The following is a 17,890-nucleotide window of genomic DNA, read 5'->3' as shown; positions in this document are numbered from 1 at the left end:
TGACGGACAGGTTGAGTGAATGGGCAGATGCATGGCAGATGCAGTATAATGTAGATAAATGTGAGGTTGTCCACTTTGGCAGCAAAAACAAGGAGGCAGATTATTATCTTAATGGTTTCATATTAGGTAAAGGGGAAGTGCAACGAGACCTTGGTGTCCTTGTACACCAGTCACTGAAAATAAGGGTGCAGATACAGCATCAGTGAAGAAAGCTAATGGCATGTTGGCCTTCATAACAAGAGGATTTGAGTATAGGAGTAAAGAGGTCCTTCTGCAGTTGTATAGGGCCCTGGTGAGACCACCTCTGGAGTATTGTGTGCAGTTTTGGTCTCCTAATTTGAGGAAGGACATCCTTGCTATTGAGGCAGTGCAGCGTAGGTTCACGAGGTTAATTCCCGGGATGGCGAGACTGTCATATGAGGAGAGATTGGAAAGACTGGGCTTGTATTCACTGGAGTTTATAAGGATGAGAGGGGATTTTATAGAGAAGTATAAAATTATAAAAGGACTGGCAAGCTAGATGCAGGAAAAATGTTTCCTATGTTGGGAGAGTCCAGAACCAGGGGCCACAGTCTTATTTAAAACTGAGGTGAGAAGAAACTTTTTCACCCAGAGAGTTGTGAATTTGTGGAATTCTCTGCCACTGAAGGCAGTGGAGGCCAATTCACTGGATGAATTTAAAAGAGAGTTAGATAGAGCTCTAGGGGCTAGTAGAATCAAGAGATATGGGGGGAAGGCAGGCACAGGTTACTGATTGTGGAGGATCAGCCATGATCACAATGAATGGCGGTGCTCGCTCGAAGGGCCAAATGGCTGCCTCCAGCCATTTTCTATGCTTCTATGAAATAATCAAATGCAGAGTTTTGATCAACTTGAGTCTAAAAGTTTGGGAAGGGTGGTGATGTCATAGTCATAAGTAGAAATGTAAGAAGAAAGATAGGATGAGAAGAAATTTCTAGAAGTTTATAAATCTTTAGAATTCTGGAACTTTACATCTGAGAGTGCTCTGGTTGAAATTGATGGCATCAATCAGTATGGGCTAAAAGCGTTTGAAGAAAGGACAGAAAACCAGAGTTGATGTGGAAATTTGGCATTTATTCCATCAAAGGCCAAGCCTAAGAACTTTGTGGGTTATTTCTGCATTATTCTTCTTTATTTGAGTGTTTCTTAATCTAGGTTTTGAATACCTAATTGCAGGTCATGGACTGAACACCGTAAAGGAAAAGGCAGAAGCATCGCTCAAAGTACATGGCAGTTCCCCAGCATCTGAAGAGATTAAACTAGCCGAGTCAGATGAAGTTGCTATAGCATCAGGTAGCTGAAAAAATAAGCTTTCTTTCCTGTTCTGTTCCTGAAGGCAGTCATTTCTTCTTTGTGAATGTTTCAAATGACATGTAATGCCCTTTTCACCCATCTTTTCCGTGTATTGTGAATCCCATTAGGCTATTGAGTGCAGACCAAGCATGGGGCTCCCTTAGTTACATGATTCCCAGGGAGGGAGGGGTAAATTCATGGTGCTACTGAGAGAACAAAAATTATTATTTCAAAGTTTTACCCACCTTATTTAATCTGTAAAATATTAAACTGGATAAAACTGTTAAACTGGATAAAATATAATGCCATTATCTTTGTGCAGATTCTAAATGTATAATTTTTCCTATTATCTTTCATTTGGTACTAATTGACAATTGTCATATTTGTGAACTAAAAGGAAATTTCTACAAGATATTTGATTCTTTATCTTGCTTTCTTATCTTTACTAAAATAAACACAATAAGAAAATGGCTTTTTTCATAGTTCCAATTCTGATATGTATTAGATTTGTGTTTACATGTAAGTCAAATTCGAGACCCACAGCCACTCGCGACACCAAGGCCAATCTAAGAAAATCTTTCGCAAGGATGAACCATCGGAAGGTGTCCAGCGCTGGTGTACCTGGATGTATTCTTAAAACCTGCGCAGAGCAAGTGGTCTGAGTTTTTGCGGACACCTTCAACCTCTCACTAATTAAGTGGCTTTTTGTTCCCAAATAATTGTTTTTGAAATATTTTTAATTTCTCGGACAGATACACAAGAAGCACAACCTGCAGACGTGTCACCCTCTTATCCCACTGCCGGGTCTCGTGGCATGTTGTCAGCCATTTCTAATGTTGTTCACAACACGGTAAGAGAAGTCACACACTTGAACATGGCAGCCAGCAAACTCGCCATTCCTCTTTTTTAATTATGTTTCTAGCCTTCGTTTTGCCAAACCTATTAAAATGGGTCAACACGCTCAACGTGAATGAGAATGAAAGTCAAAGTATGACACGAAGGGGCAGGAAAGGGCGGCACGGTAGCGCAGCGGTAGAGTTGCTGCTTTACAGCGAATGCAGCGCCGGAGACTCAGGTTCGATCCTGACTACGGGTACTGCACTGTAAGGAGTTTGTACGTTCTCCCCGTGACCTGCGTGGGTTTTCTCCGAGATCTTCGGTTTCCTCCCACACTCCAAAGACGTACAGGTATGTAGGTTAATTGGCTGGGTAAATGTAAAAATTGTCCCTAGTGGGTGTAGGATAGTGTTAATGTACGGGGATCACTGGGCGGCACGGACTTGGTGGGCCGAAAAGGCCTGTTTCCGGCTGTATATATATGATATGATATGATGATATGATGATATGAAAATAGAAGCAAAGGTGTACGGCAGCGTGAATCCAGATGGAAAAAGTCATTTATCTGAATACGTCTGACATTTGTAATAAGATAGAAGAGGTGATGGCACAAATAATAGCCAATTCAGCATAACCAGGATTGTGAATTAAGTATTCTAGGTCATTTAATATTCAAGAATAGGCATAAAAGGAAAGGAGGTGGTGAACTATTGTTAATCAGAAAGTTTCAGTGCAGGTAGTGAGTGTTATGTATTTGGAGTAAGTACTTAAACAGTAATTTGCTAACTAACTTTGAACATTGTGCATCACCCTAATTTGAATAAAAGTGGCTGCAGCTTAACAAATTATATCCTGACCGAAATCCTGTGCAACGCCCACGTCACTGTCCTCTGATTGGATGGTGTTCCCAGTCTACATTTCTGGCTGGCAGGGATGCTGGTGTTTGATGCATGTAAGATGCACATACACGCAACATGCTGGCATGCCTACATGGAGGTTTACCGTTCAGGACGGTTAGTGAGTAGATGTGGTGGATCGTGATGTATTATGGGTTTGGGTAGAAATAAGAAGTTGTGGGGGAAAAAGACTTGGATAGGAGTAGCACATATGCATCCAAAATGTTGCATTTTAAATAGACAAAGCATAAATGGGGAAATATCAGAAATTAGACGGGTACAGCATTCATCATGGGTGATAGTAATCAAACTGGCAAGGATGCTTTGGAGGTATTTGTGCTGTACTTCAGGGGGATTATTTCAGGGAGGTTCTATAGTGGTGTGCTTTAGAACTTCCTCAAGATCAGACTGTTTTTGTTTTAATCATGTTTAATGGGATATAAGTGATAGGAGATCTTGTAGTTAAGAATATCTTGGGGAGCAGTAATTACAACATGGTAGAATTCTGGATACACTTTGAGGAAGTCCTTAATTTAAGAAAGGGCAAACATAACAGTACAAAGATAGTTGCCTGGAATGGATTGGGAAAATACAATAAAGGAAAGGTGAGAGTTTGGGCAGTGCAACATATTTAAGCAGCTATTTCATAATGATCAGTTGAAACATATCCAAATTTAGAAAGAGCAACTCAATGAGAAAGAGAGGCCATCCATGTTAAATAAAGGAAGGTATTAAAACAACAACTAGTGGATACATATGAAATGACAAAAAAAACACTGATAGATCGGAATACTGGAACCATCTGGAAAAAACAGCAGTGAAAGACTGGAAGGCTACTAAATAATACGACAATTGAGTGAGAGAAATCAGGCAAATAACATTGAAGCAAACTGCAAAAGATTGTACGGATATATAAAAAGGGAAGAGGGTAAATAAGGTAATGTGGGATCCGAGGTGAGAATGGGGAATTAGTAAAGGGAAACCAAGAATGGTAGATGTGTAGGAAAGTCTGAAGAAGGGTCTCGACCTGAAACATCACCCATTCCTCCTCTCCAGAGATGCTGCCTGACCCGCTGAGTTACTCCAGCATTTTGTGTCCATCAAGAATGGTAGATAATTTATATTAATATGTTGCTTCACTTTATGATGGAAGACACTGCAGTTATAACAGTTAAAGTATTTTCAAATAGAATGGGAGGACTTGCAGCAAACCCATCACAACCTCTTGCAATCCCCAGGTATGTTTGGTGTGTAATCGCTATTTAGATATAAAAACCATGGCAGTTGAATCATGTGCAGCAAGCCCCCACGAATATGTTAATAACTGCCTAATTTTTTTTGTTGGTGATATTAAGTGTTGATCTTAATGCCAAAAGCAACTTTCCTTGCCATTTTTCAAAATGCTGCTGAGAGCACAGTTTCAGTTTAATATCTCCGTTTCGGGTTTAATTCCCAGAACCAGGGGTCACAGTTTACGAATAAGGGGTAGGCCATTTAGAACTGAGATGAGGAAAAGTTTCTTAGCCCAGAGAGTTGTGAATCTGTGGAATTCTCTGCCACAGAAGGCAGTGGAGGCCAATTCACTTGATGTTTTCAAGAGAGAGTTAGATTTAGCTCTTAGGGCTAAAGGAATCAAGGGGTATTGGGGAAAAAGCAGGAACGGGCACTGATATTAGATGATCAGTCATGATCATATTGAATGGCGGTGCTGGCTCGAAGGGTCTACTGGCCTACTTCTGCACCTATTTATGTTTCTATCATCGGAAAAACACAATCTCCCATAGTACAGATTTCTTCAGTAAAGCGCTAAAGTGTCACTCTCAATGTATATGTTTCAGATTCTGGCGTGAACTTGGAATCTCAAACCTGACTTGAGAGGTTTGAGTGCTACCACTTTATTGATAGTTGACTTCTGTTGTATGTCCTCGCCTTCCACCCCATCATTATTCTCACCTTCCACCCCATCAGCCGTCGCATACAGCACATAATCCTCCAACATTTTCACCACCTCCAACGGGATCCTACTGCTAGCCACATCTTCCCATCTCCACCCCTTTCTGCTCCCTCCGCAACTCCCTGGTCAACTCGTCCCTTCCCACCCAAACCGCCCCCCTCCAGTGTGGACTCCTGGATATCGGCGAGGCCATGCGCAGGCTCGGCGATCGTTTCGAACACCTCCACTCAGTCCGACTAAACCTACCTGATCTCCCGGTTGTTCAACACTTTAACCCCCTCCCATTCCCATACTGACCTTTGTGTCCTTAGCCTCCTCCATTGTCAGAGTGAGGCCCAGCACAAATTGGAAGAACAGCACCTCAGATTTTGCTTGGGTAGCTTACAGCCCAGCAGTATGAACATTGACTTCTCTAACTTTAAATACCCCTTGCTGTTCCTCTCTCTCCATCCCCTTTCCCTTCCCAGTTCTACCAGCCTTACTGTCTCCAACTACATTTTATCTCTGTATCGACCACTCCCCTGACATGTCTCAAGAAGGGTCTTGACCCAAAACGTCACCCATTCCTTCTCCCCAGAGATGCTGCCTGTCCTGCTGAGTTGCTCCAGCATTTTGTGTCTATCTTCGATTTAAACCAGTATCTGCAGTTCTTTCCTACACATTCTGTTGGTATTTAATGGTTTATGAATTTTACAAACGTTGTCTTCAGCTCTGGGCACCATGTTATTGGAAAGATATTGTCAAGCATGAAAGAGTTCAGAAAAGATCTACGAGAACGTTGCCAGGACTAGAGGGTGTGAGCTATAGGGAGAGGTTGTGTAGGCTGGGTCTCTATTCCATGGAGTGCAGGAGGATGAGGGGGGATCTTATAGAGGTGTACAAAATCATGAGAGGAATAGATCGGGTAGATGCACAGAGTCTGATGGGTAACTTTTTTACAAAAATGGTGGTGGGTATATGGAACAAGCTGCCAGAGGTGGTCATTGAGTCCGGGACTATCCCATTGTTTAAGAAACATTTAGACAGGTACATTGATAGGACAGGTTTGGAGGGATATGAACTAAGCGCAGGCAAGTGGGACTAGTGTAGCTGGGACATTGTTGGCCGGTGTGGGCAAGTTGGGCCGAAGGGCCTGTTTCTACACAGTATCACTCTATGACTCAAACAATTACAAATACTGCATATTGCTTGTGTTTTAAAGGGTAAAACTGTAATCACTGGTGGCTTGGACGCTCTGGAATTTATTGGCAAGAAAACCATGAATGTCCTTGCAGAGAGTGACCCTGGATTCAAGAAAACAAAGATATTAATAAATCGAACGGCCACTTTGTCCCAGGTATGTGCCTCATTTAACTGCCTTTTTAAAGAAAATGCAAAGCAGTTTTATTGCTTTCTTATGCTTACAGTGACTTCAAAAGCATGTCAAGTTGGATTTGTACTAATTGATGTATCTATACTAAGTGATCATTGCCCAGTGTTGGGGAACTGAATAGTATATCGCATGTTTCACAGAAGCACTGTTGTGTGATGGAATCTCCATTGCCTCTTCTGCATCTATAATTTCTCTGAACTATTATTTAGACCATCACACACCTAATAATGTCTTTTGAGGATTTTAATGACTGATGAAAGTAACCAAACATATCTTGGATCTTCCTGTTGCATAAACTAGACTCACCACAAATAGCCATAAAATTGTACAGCACAGAAACGGCCCGTCAGTCTGCCATAACCATGCTGACCTTTTTGCTATCTATACTAATCTAATTTGCCCACATCAGGTTGTATTCTTCTATGCCATGCCTATTTAAGTGCCTGTCTAAATGCCTCTTAAATGTATTGTCTGTATCTGACTCCTCCACCTGCTTTTGCAGTTGCACTCTGTGGGGGGATAAAAGAGTTTTCCCTCAAAAGCCTTTTAAAACTCCTCTTACTCATCTTAAAAATGTTGTGTTTTTCAACCCCTGCCATGTAACAAAGATTCTGCATATCTAACCTACTTGTGCCTTTAATAATGTTATAAGGCTTGATCGGGTCACCCCGCAGCCTATCCAATCTTTCCCCGCAACTAAAACCCTCAATCAAGGCAATATCCTGGTATATCTTCACTCCAAATCAACCACACCCTTCCTATAGATGTGCACACAATATTCTTGTGCAATCTATCCCATCTTTTATAAAGTTGCAACTCGGAGAAAGGAATACCTTCTTCAACACCCTAGCTACCTGTGATGCCACTTCCAGGAAACTATGGCATTGAACTCCAGGGCCCCTCTATTCATCACCTTTCTTTAACCGCATGCTATTTGCAGCATATATTCTATCCTTGACTTCCCCAAAATATATCAGCTTATCGGGATTAAATTCCACCTGCCATGATCTACCCAACATGGTAGCTGATCGATATTCCATTATGTACTTCCACATTATCCATAACACCATCAACTTTTGTGTCATCCACAAGCTTACTAATCATATCTTTTAATTTCACAATCATGCCATTAATATGTATCTTAATCAGCAAGGGTCCCAACACTGACCCCTCCAGTGCACCACTGATCTTGCACTTTCAAGCAGTAAAGCCTCCTTCCATCAACATCCTCCATTTCCTATCACCAAGCCAATTTTGGATCCAGTTAGCCAATTTGCTTTGGATCCCATGTGCCTTAAACCTCTCGATCAGTTTACCATGAGGGTTTTATCCATATGGATTTCAGCAAGGTATTTGATGATGTCTAGCTCCCTGCCTTCATCAATAGTCTCAGTTGCCTCCTCAAAACATAACCAAATATGGCAGGATTTCCCTTGCACAAAGCCATGTTAAATATCTCTGATCAATCCCTGCTTTTCCAAATGTATAGAAATCTTATCCCTTTGGATTTTTTCCGAAGCAATTAAAAGTAATGTCCAGTCATTTGTTAAATATATTCATGGTCGCAGTTTTGTGAAGTAACTAGATTTTCTTTACCTGCTCACTTCACATATTAAAATTCATCAAGTTCTACTTGAAGGATGTTAAGAGTTTCATTGGGAGAGGGAGTTACTGACAGCACATTGGTGGCAAAATTGTATCATAGTTGAATGTTTCTCATCTGAAGAATAGAAGCTGGGCTAGTGCCTGACTATAAAAAGGATCATTCATTACAAATTGAATGACTGCTGATAAACCTCTATATCCATCAAGATTTTCATTTTGTGATGCAAGCAATGTGGCAGTAACATTTCATAACTTTAAAAAAATAGTTTAGGAAGGATATTTTGAATTTTGGTCCATGTAGGTGTTTCACTGTATACATTGGGGCAGACTGTGAGAATTATTATCCAAGAGCTAGCACATGTAATTTTATTGTTTAAATAGATGTTAAGAGAAGCAAAAGAAAAAGAAAAACAACGACTTTCTTGTCAAATTACTGAAGAGAAGACAGCTCACTTTGGGATGTTGTTTGATGACTTCCAAGGTCTTTCACATTTAGAAGCTTTGGAAATTTTATCAAATGAAAGTGAAATAAAAGTAAGTATTGACGTGTTTTCTTACTCTCAAACTGACTTTCTCGTTCTCCTTGAATGAATTGGATTTTAATAGAAGTTCAAGATATGGTATTTCTTTTAATGAGTCAATAAATCTGAGTTGATTTTATAATCAACACATACAAGAACTAATAAGGTGATCTTGCAAATAGGCCAAATAATTCATAGATTCAAATGATGCCCTGTTAGGAAATCTATTTGGCATGGTCATTTCATGAATGATTCTATTTAGAACTCCCTTAACTTGGACCACAGGAAGATTATAGAAATTACAGAATGCAGTAAACCCTAGTTTTAACGGACCCCTTTATAACAGATTTCTGTTATAGCGGACGGACATGTCGATGACACCCTGGCTTCTGACGCCACCAGCAAGCCCTTCTCCGCGAACCACATGGTTCAGTTGACACGGCTGTTGTGGCTCACGTTGTAGCCCCTGGGGACAGCACTTTCTTCAGGCCGCTGCCAATAACAGGATGCTCTTGGTCACCGTGGGGCTCCTTCTCTCACCAGCTGCTGCTTCTTTCTACCGGTCATTGCTTTGTCAACTTGGCCTCCCCTCCACCTCCTCCATTCCCTGTCAACTCAGCCTCTCTCATCTCCTTCCCACCCCCGTTCCGCTGCCATCTCCTGCTCCTCGGAGTTACCGGCATACTCGTACTCCACCTTGGAAGCAGGGGGCAGACAAAACAATGACCAACAGGAAGAAGGGGGTTCTGGTCAGAGGGGAAGGAGCCCCATGGTGACCGAGTGCGTCCCGTTAGTGATAGCTGAAGAAAGAGCTGATGGCCAGGGGTTGCAACGTGAACTGCAACAACAGCCGATTCAACCAGATCATACAGCTGCTGAAGAAAGGCTCATGTGCAGACGCGTGGCATTGCCACCTAGTTTTGGGGTGAAACGATGCAAAGTGCCGGAGTAACTCAGCAGACTGAATCAGTCTGAAGAAGGCTCCAGACATCACCTATCCATATCCTCCAGAGATGCTGCCTGACCCCCCCCCCCCGAGTTACTCCAGCACATTGCATCCTTTTGTGTATTCCACAGTTCTCCCCAGTCTCCACCACCGACCTCTCTGACCTCTTCACCGGAATAAAAACTGCCACCTGCTCTCTGGACCCCATCCCCTCCAGCTTTGTCAAGGCCTACCTTCCTGCTCTCTATCCACTTATCACTGCAACAATAAATTCCTCCCTGTCCACTGGCATCGTCCCGCCATCCCTCAAAATCGCTGCTGTCACCCCCATTCTGAAAAAACCTGGTCTCATCCCTGACACCCCAAACAACTTCAGACCAATCTCCAACCTACCCTTTCTGTCCAAAGTTTTGGAACGTGCTGTAGCTTCTCAACTCAAATACCACCTCTCTAACAATAACCTGTATGAAACTTTCCAATCCGGATTCCGCTCCAACCACAGTACTGAAACTGCGCTCCTCAAAATCACAAACGACCTTTTCCTCTCCTCTGACGCTGGCAACCTCAACATCCTCATCCTACTTGACCTCAGCGCCGCCTTTGACACCATAAATCACTCCATTCTCCTCACCCGACTTGAAACCTCCTTTAACATCACCGGCACAGCCCTATCCTGGATCAAATCTTACCTCTCCGACAGGCACCAGTTCATCTCCATTAACAACTGTAAATCCCCCACCGCTCCCCTCCCCCAAGGTGTCCCCCAAGGCTCAGTCCTTGGCCCCCTCCTCTTCATCCTCTACCTGTTCCCCCTTGGTCAATTAATCCGCCGTCATGGTCTCAACTTCCACTGCTTCGCCGATGATATCCAGCTCCTCATCTCCACCAAGTCAATCTCCACCACCACACACTCTACACTGACAAACTGCATCACTGAAATAAAATCTTGGCTTCAATCAAATTTCCTCAAACTCAACTGCAACAAATCTGAAATCATCATCATTGGTCCAAAAACGCTCACCAAATCCACCCAAAACTTCATCCTCAATATTGATGGTCTCCCAGTATCCACCTCCCCTCACATCCGGAATCTTGGAATCATCTTTGATCAATCCCTCTCCTTCGACAAACACATCAAACACATCACAAAGATAGCCTTCTTCCACCTCAAAAACATCGCCCGTCTCCGTCCATCCCTCTCCTCCACAGCTGCAGAAACCCTCATCCACCCCTTCATCACCTCCCGTCTGGACTATTGCAACAGCCTCCTCTATGGCTCACCCTCAAAAATCATCAGTAAACTTCAATACATTCAAAATTCCGCTGCCCGTCTACTCACCCACTCCCCGATCCGTGACCATATCACCCCTGTCCTTTACAAGCTCCACTGGCTCCCCATCCCCCAGAGAATCCAGTACAAAATCCTCCTCATGACCTACAAAGCCCTCCATAACCTGGCCCCATCCTACCTGACCTCCTCCACAGGCACACTCCCACCTGCACGCTCCGCTCTGTTGCTGCCAACCTGTCCCCCCCATCCGGACCAAACTCAGATCCTGGGGGGACAGGGCTTTCTCCATCGCTGCTCCCACCCTCTGGAACTCACTACGCCAAACCGTCAGAGACTCCTCCTCACTCACCACATTCAAAACATCACTGAAGTCTCACCTGTTCAGCACTGCCTTCAACCACTGACCGTCACCTCACCTTCTGTCTCCTTTTTCTGTTCGCTTACTTATTTATCTATTTATTTTCTTCTCTATGTTCTAGTAATCCCTGTAAAGCGTCTTTGAGTGTTTGAAAAGCGCTATATAAATGTAATGCATTATTATTATTATTATTATTAACCATCATCTACAGTTCTTTGTTTCAACTATATACAATATATAATATAGATATAGATAACACCTAAATCGGTTATAGCACACAATCAACTATAACGGACACCATTCCCCCCCCCCCCCCCCCCCTGTCCGTTATAATGAGGGTTTACTGTATTGTAGGTGTTCAAGAAATGTAACACCATCCACAACAGCGAAACTCTTTGATTGGCACCCCATCTGCAACTTCAAACATTTCATTCCCTGCAATCATGCAGCCATACCTGGATAACATTAGAATTGGCTAAAGAAAAAGCTAAGTAATATTTAAGCCATGCGATGACTGACTCACAAGAGTGAGTATAGCCACCTTTCTTTGACACTTGTATCTATAAAATCAATATCTTGGAGTTGGCGATGGCCAAAAGTTTAACTGCACCAGCCTTCGCAAGGTTTGTTTATTCCTTATTTTTCAGAAAGCCTTTTCATCATCCACAAAGTATTTTTCAGAAGTGTGATAGAATACTCTTGAATGAGTCCAGCCAAAAGGCTCAAACACAGGATGCAGGGTGACTTGGATAGGTTGGGTGAGTGGGCAGATGCATGGCAGATGCAGTATAATGTGGATAAATGTGAGGTTATCCACTTTTGTGGCAAGAACAAGAAGGCAGGTTATTATCTGAATGGTGTCAGAAGGGGGGGGTAGGGGATATGGGGAGAAGGCAGGAACGGGGTACTGATTGAGAATGATCAGCCATGATCACATTGAATGGCGGTGCTGGCTCGAAGGGCCGAATGGCCTCCTCCTGCACCTATTGTCTATTGTGTCAGATTAGGAAAAGGGGAAATGCAATGAGATCTGGGTGTCCTTGTATATCAGTCACTGAAAGTGAGCATGCAGGTACAGCAGGCAGTGAAGAAAGCTAATGGCATGTTGACCTTCATAACGAGAGGATATGAGTATAGGAGCAAAGAGATCCTTCTGCAGTTATATAGGGCCTGGTGAGACCACACCTGGAGTATTGCATGCAGTTTTGGTCTCCTAATTTGAGGAAGGACATTCTTGCTATTGTGAGTGCAGCGTAGGTTCATGAGGTTAATTCCCAGGATGGCGGGACAATAGACAATAGGTGCAGGAGTAGGCCATTCAGCCGTTCGAGCCAGCACCGCCATTCAATGCGATCATGGCTGATCACTCTCAATCAGTACCCCGTTCCTGCCTTCTCCCCATACCCCCTCACTCCGCTATCCTTAAGAGCTCTATCCAGCTCTCTCTTGAAAGCATCCAACGAACTGGCCTCCACTGCCTTCTGAGGCAGAGAATTCCACACCTTCACCACTCTCTGACTGAAAAAGTTCTTCCTCATCTCCGTTCTAAATGGCCTACCCCTTATTCTTAAACTGTGGCCCCTTGTTCTGGACTCCCCCAACATTGGGAACATGTTTCCTGCCTCTAATGTGTCCAATCCCCTAATTATCTTATGTTTCAATAAGATCCCCCCTCATCCTTCTAAATGCTTTGTTTACTACCGATTCGACTGTCGTATAATGAAAGAATGGAACGACTTGGCTTGAATTCACTGGAATTTAAAAGGATGAGAGGGGAACTTATAGAAACATATAAGATTATTGAGGGATTGGACAGGCTAGATGCAGAAAACATGTTCCCGGTGTTGGGGGAGTCCAGAACCAGGGCCACAGTTTAACAATAAGGGGTAGGCCATTTAGAACTGAGATGAGGAAAAGCTTTTTCACCCAGAGAATTGTGAATTTGTGGAATTCTCTGCCTCAGAAGGTCGTGAGGCCGATTCACTGGATGCATTCAAAAGAGAGTTAGATAGAGCTCTCCGGGCTAGCGGAATCAAGGGGTATGGGGAGAAGGCAGGAACAGGGTACTGATTGTGGATGATCAGCCATGATCACATTGAATGGCTGTGCTGGCTCGAAGGGCCAAATGGCCTACTCCTGCACCTATTTTCTATGTATCTCTGACTATTTTCTAAATGGGGAGAGAATCCAGAAATTGGAGGTGCAAAGGGACTTGGAATGCAGGTGCAGGATTCCCAAAAAGTTAATCTGCAAGTCGAATCGGTAGTAAACAAAGCAAACTTAATGCTAGCTTTTATTTTAAGAGAGTGTGTATACCAAAACAGGGATGTAATGCTGAGGCTCTTTGAGCTGCTGGTAACAATTTTGGGCACCGTATCTGAGGAATGATGTGCTGGCTCTGTAGAGGGTCCAGAGGAGGTTTACAAGAATGATCCCAGGAATACGTAGGTTAACCTATAATGAGTGTTTGTTAGCACTGGGCCTTTATTTACTGGAGTTTAGAAGAATGAGGAGGAACCTCACTGAAACATACAGAATAGTGAAAGGCTTGGATAGAGTGGATGTGGAGAGGATGTTTCCACTAGTGGGAGAATCTCACAATTAAAGGATGTTCTTTTAGGAAGGCGATAAGGAGAAATTTCTTTAGTCAGAGGGTGATGAATCTGTGGAATTCTTTGCCACAGAAGGCTGTAGAGGATGTCTGGATATTTTTAAGGCAGAGATAGCTTTTTGATAACTACAGGCATCAGGGGTTATGGGGAGAATGCAGGAGAATGGGGTTACGATGGAGAGATAGATCAGCCATGGTTGAATGGCGGAGTAGACTTGGAGTAGAATGCCGCATGGCCTAATTATGACCTGATTAACTTTACACTCTGAGGTGCTTTTTTTCCCAGTCCTTTTATTTGGAGCAGTCTTATTATTCATAGATCAGCTAAAATTTACATAATACCTTTAGACACAGCAGCACACAATTACTTTGGAGTGTGTTTCGTTAGTTTTGATTTCTTTCTTGCTAGTATTACACAGAAGGACTCTAGAATGATTCCATTATCAGATTTATTTATAATTAATTACTAAGAGAATTTGTTTCTCCCCCCAGGTTCAATCAGCTTTGTTGTCCCTCACAGGAGAAGAATTGGAGAACATGAAAAGAGACCTTATCAGTATTAAAGAGGTGGTCTTATTGAAAGAGTTCAATACAGAAGAAAAACCAGAGGAACAGAAAGGCATGCTAATATTATACGTGTTTTGTTTTTTGAATCATAATGAAAATAATTAACCAGAAACCTAACTAACAATGAAATTCGACAACATAGAAACTAAAGGATTCTAAATTTCACCTTCAAAGCAAATAAAGATCAAAGTAGTGCTAGAAATTCTGGAATCCTCCAGAATCTCTCCAGAGTCTTCCTCAAACTGTTTAAGACAAATTAAAAGATGATGAGTCTCTGCCGAAAACTTAGTTAAATGCCTCATATCAGAAGAACACTAAAAGAATTGTGTGCTTTATTTATGACAGAAAGGCATGCTAATATTATACGTGTTTTGTTTTTTGAATCATAATGAAAATAATTAACCAGAAACCTAACTAACAATGAAATTCGACAACATAGAAACTAAAGGATTCTAAATTTCACCTTCAAAGCAAATAAAGATCAAAGTAGTGCTAGAAATTCTGGAATCCTCCAGAATCTCTCCAGAGTCTTCCTCAAACTGTTTAAGACAAATTAAAAGATGATGAGTCTCTGCCGAAAACTTAGTTAAATGCCTCATATCAGAAGAACACTAAAAGAATTGTGTGCTTTATTTATGACAGATTTGAATCAACAAAGTTTTGCCTCAACAGAAATTGTCATAGCTGAAGTTGTCTATGGTATTTGCATAATATTTCAAGTCCTAGATGTTGTTATATTGCTTCATACTTATCGGGAAGTTCACACCATCTGTTTTGCCAGACATAATCTTTAATAATTGAGCAGCAACTGTTTTTTCTCTTATCAATGGGCACTAACACATGAATAACATGCATTTGATGCATGCATGCTTTGGGAAGAAATCCTTATCACCTTTTAGTTTCTGGAATACTGAATGCAGTGTGAAATAGCTAAGCTTTTATTTTTGTTTTGAGCAGTTGATGAAGAGTTTGTGAACATACTAACTGAGTTACTATTCGATTTGCACGTGGCTGCTACTCCAGACAAGCTCAACAAGGTAAATGGTCTTGTACATTGCCATGATATTTGCAGAAATTCATGTTGCTTAGCTGCAAAGTAGTGGGTGAGCACAGGGTTTCTTCATACCTATGTACACCGATGAGCCAAAACATTATCACCACTGACAGGTGAAGTGAATAATATTTATTACCTTGTTACAATGGCACCTGTCAAGGGGTGAGATGTATTAGGCAGCAAGTGAACAATTAGTTCATGAAGTTGATGAGTTGGATGCAGGAGAAATGGGCAGGAGTAAAGAGCTGAGCAACATTGACAAGGGCCAAATTGTTATGGCCAGACAACTGGGTCAGAGCATCTCTGAAACGGCAAGGCTTGAGGGGTGCTCCAGGTCAGCAGTGGTGAGTGCCTACCGACAGTGGTCCAAGGAGGGACAAACCACAATCTGGCGACGGGGTGTTGGGCGCCCAAGACTCATCGATGCGGGATGGTTAAAGGTTCGGGTAGGGGGGGGGGAATCGCATTAGTTAAAGGTCCGGGGGGGTGCGCATTATTTAAAGGTCCGGGAGAGGGGGGAGCACATTAGTTAACGGTCCGGGGGTGGGGGGTGCGAGAGCGAGCTGATCTCTTGAAGACGTGCGAGTTGCATTGTGACGTCACATGCTGAATACCGGCCGTGGGGGGGGGCGCAAGCTCATCTCTCACAGGCGCACGGGTCCCATTGTGACGTCACACGCTGAAGACCTTCAAGAAATGGGTTAGAAAGGAAATTTTTTAACTAAAATCTCTAGAGCTTTAAAAATATAGCTTCAATTTGAATGAGAGTTGTTATATAATATGCCCAGGATAATGGTGAGTAACGTGGGTCAACAATTGTGGCGCTTTGGCTGTGCAAACCACAAGGATTATGCTGCACACATACACACATAAACACATACACACGGACAGAGAGTTTGATTGATAGATGGATGGATGGTATCGATGGTATCGGTTGTATCCCTGGTTTCTGAGTCTGTCCTATTTAGCACAATTGTACAAGATGAAACTGTCCCCAGATGGAAGATGGGACTTTGCCTTACAAGAACCAGGCAGTGTCACTACTACTAATGGGGTCATGGATATAGGCACAAGTAATGTACAAACTGGATATGGTCAATGTAACTGAAATGAATTAATTGAAGGTGTTTAATGTGCAAGGATTTAATGTGGATGGAAGCACATCATCTTGTCATGGAGCATATCGATTAAATATAAATTAATAAGACCAGGAAATGTTTCTCTTCAAATTGCTACAGTAAAGCTAAATTTTATTTTCTTATTAAAAACAAAACTATGCTTCTGATTTTAATCTTCTATAATTATAGCATTGTATGATTTTAAAGAAGAAATTTACAAAATGCAGTGGTCCTAATTTGGCAGACGATCAATTTTCTAGGCAAGAAGAAAAGCTTATGATTGGGTGAAGGAGACAAATTCTACTCTTGCAGTAGAAGCTGAAAGGAAGATTACAGAAGCAAGCGATGAAAAAGAGTATAAACTGGATGTAAAACAACAACAAGGAGAAATTAAAAATCACAAAATACAAACTGAGGTGAGGTTTTCCAAGTGCTTCGATTTTGAAATTACTTAAATTGAAAAATAATTTGAATTAAGTTTTTAGCCATCAAATTTGTTTTATTTAAAGGGAATAATGTCTTATTTTACAAATGATTTCCAATGGCTAATTATGTAAAGTTGTACGTGAATAAAATATATGTTCTAGTTTCAATAAATAGTTGTTACTACATATTGAGTATTAAAATATGGGTTAGGGAAATTTTGATGTGTGCAAATTGTCTGCTATTTCAGTCCACATTAGCATCATTACACCAGAATAATTAATTTAAATAATGCTGCAGGCCATTGGGAAAAATAATGATTGAGGCGTTTCTCTGCATGGTGAAAGAATGAATTTTGCTAACCACTTTATGTATGATTGCTCACTGACTTCAGCAAACCTGTTGCAGCCACTTTCTATCCTTTGACCACTGGACTTTGTAGGAGATTTGTGGCTTACTTGTGGAGCTCAGGAGGGTGAGGGATGGTCTTGTAGAGGTGTATACAGTCACGAAAGAATAGAAAGGGCAAATACAGTCTTTTTCTCAGGGTAGGGAAATCAAGAATTGGAGGGCATAATTTAAGGTAAGATGGGAAAGATTTAATAGGAAGTTTATGGGAAGCAACTTTTTCACACAGTTGTGGATATATGAAATGAGCTGCCAGAGGAAGTGGTTGAAGTGAGTACAATAACAACATTTAAAAGACATTTTGAAAGGTACATAGATAGAAAAGGTTTGGAGAGTAATGGGCCAAACAGGACTAGCTCCGATGGGAAATCTTGGTCAGCAGGAAGAGTTGGGCCAAAAGGCCTGTTTCTGTGCTGCATTACTCTTATCCTCACTGAAACACAAATTGGAAATGGGAATTGATGCAACAGAGCAATTAATATTTAGATTTGATCTACAGAATGCCAATTAATGATTAGGATTTAGCATGTGCAATTAAGAAAAGATAGAAATCTGATAATCTGTGTAAAAAATGACATTTTAGATATCTTTTTTCTTGATTGAGACTTCACAAAT

The 17,890-nt window shown here is 41.8% G+C and overlaps 1 protein-coding gene across 2 annotated transcripts in view; it reads left to right on the top strand.

The window, feature by feature from the left end:
• LOC144593798 (protein NOXP20-like) overlaps positions 1 to 17,890 on the top strand; it is a 36,177-nt gene that overhangs the window by 9,189 nt on the left and 9,098 nt on the right. For both annotated transcript variants that reach the window (XM_078399908.1, XM_078399898.1), the window contains exons 4-10: positions 1,198 to 1,314; positions 2,067 to 2,164; positions 6,203 to 6,337; positions 8,360 to 8,512; positions 14,198 to 14,324; positions 15,230 to 15,309; positions 16,705 to 16,860. In XM_078399908.1, coding sequence (XP_078256034.1) covers positions 1,198 to 1,314; positions 2,067 to 2,164; positions 6,203 to 6,337; positions 8,360 to 8,512; positions 14,198 to 14,324; positions 15,230 to 15,309; positions 16,705 to 16,860 — 866 coding nt within the window. The remainder of the gene's footprint in view (positions 1 to 1,197; positions 1,315 to 2,066; positions 2,165 to 6,202; positions 6,338 to 8,359; positions 8,513 to 14,197; positions 14,325 to 15,229; positions 15,310 to 16,704; positions 16,861 to 17,890) is intronic.

This window comes from Rhinoraja longicauda, chromosome 1 (assembly GCF_053455715.1).
Source record: "Rhinoraja longicauda isolate Sanriku21f chromosome 1, sRhiLon1.1, whole genome shotgun sequence".
NCBI lineage: Eukaryota > Metazoa > Chordata > Chondrichthyes > Rajiformes > Arhynchobatidae > Rhinoraja > Rhinoraja longicauda.
The sequence above is the reverse complement of the archived record's forward strand: the minus strand, read 5'-3'. Positions and strand labels throughout refer to the sequence as shown.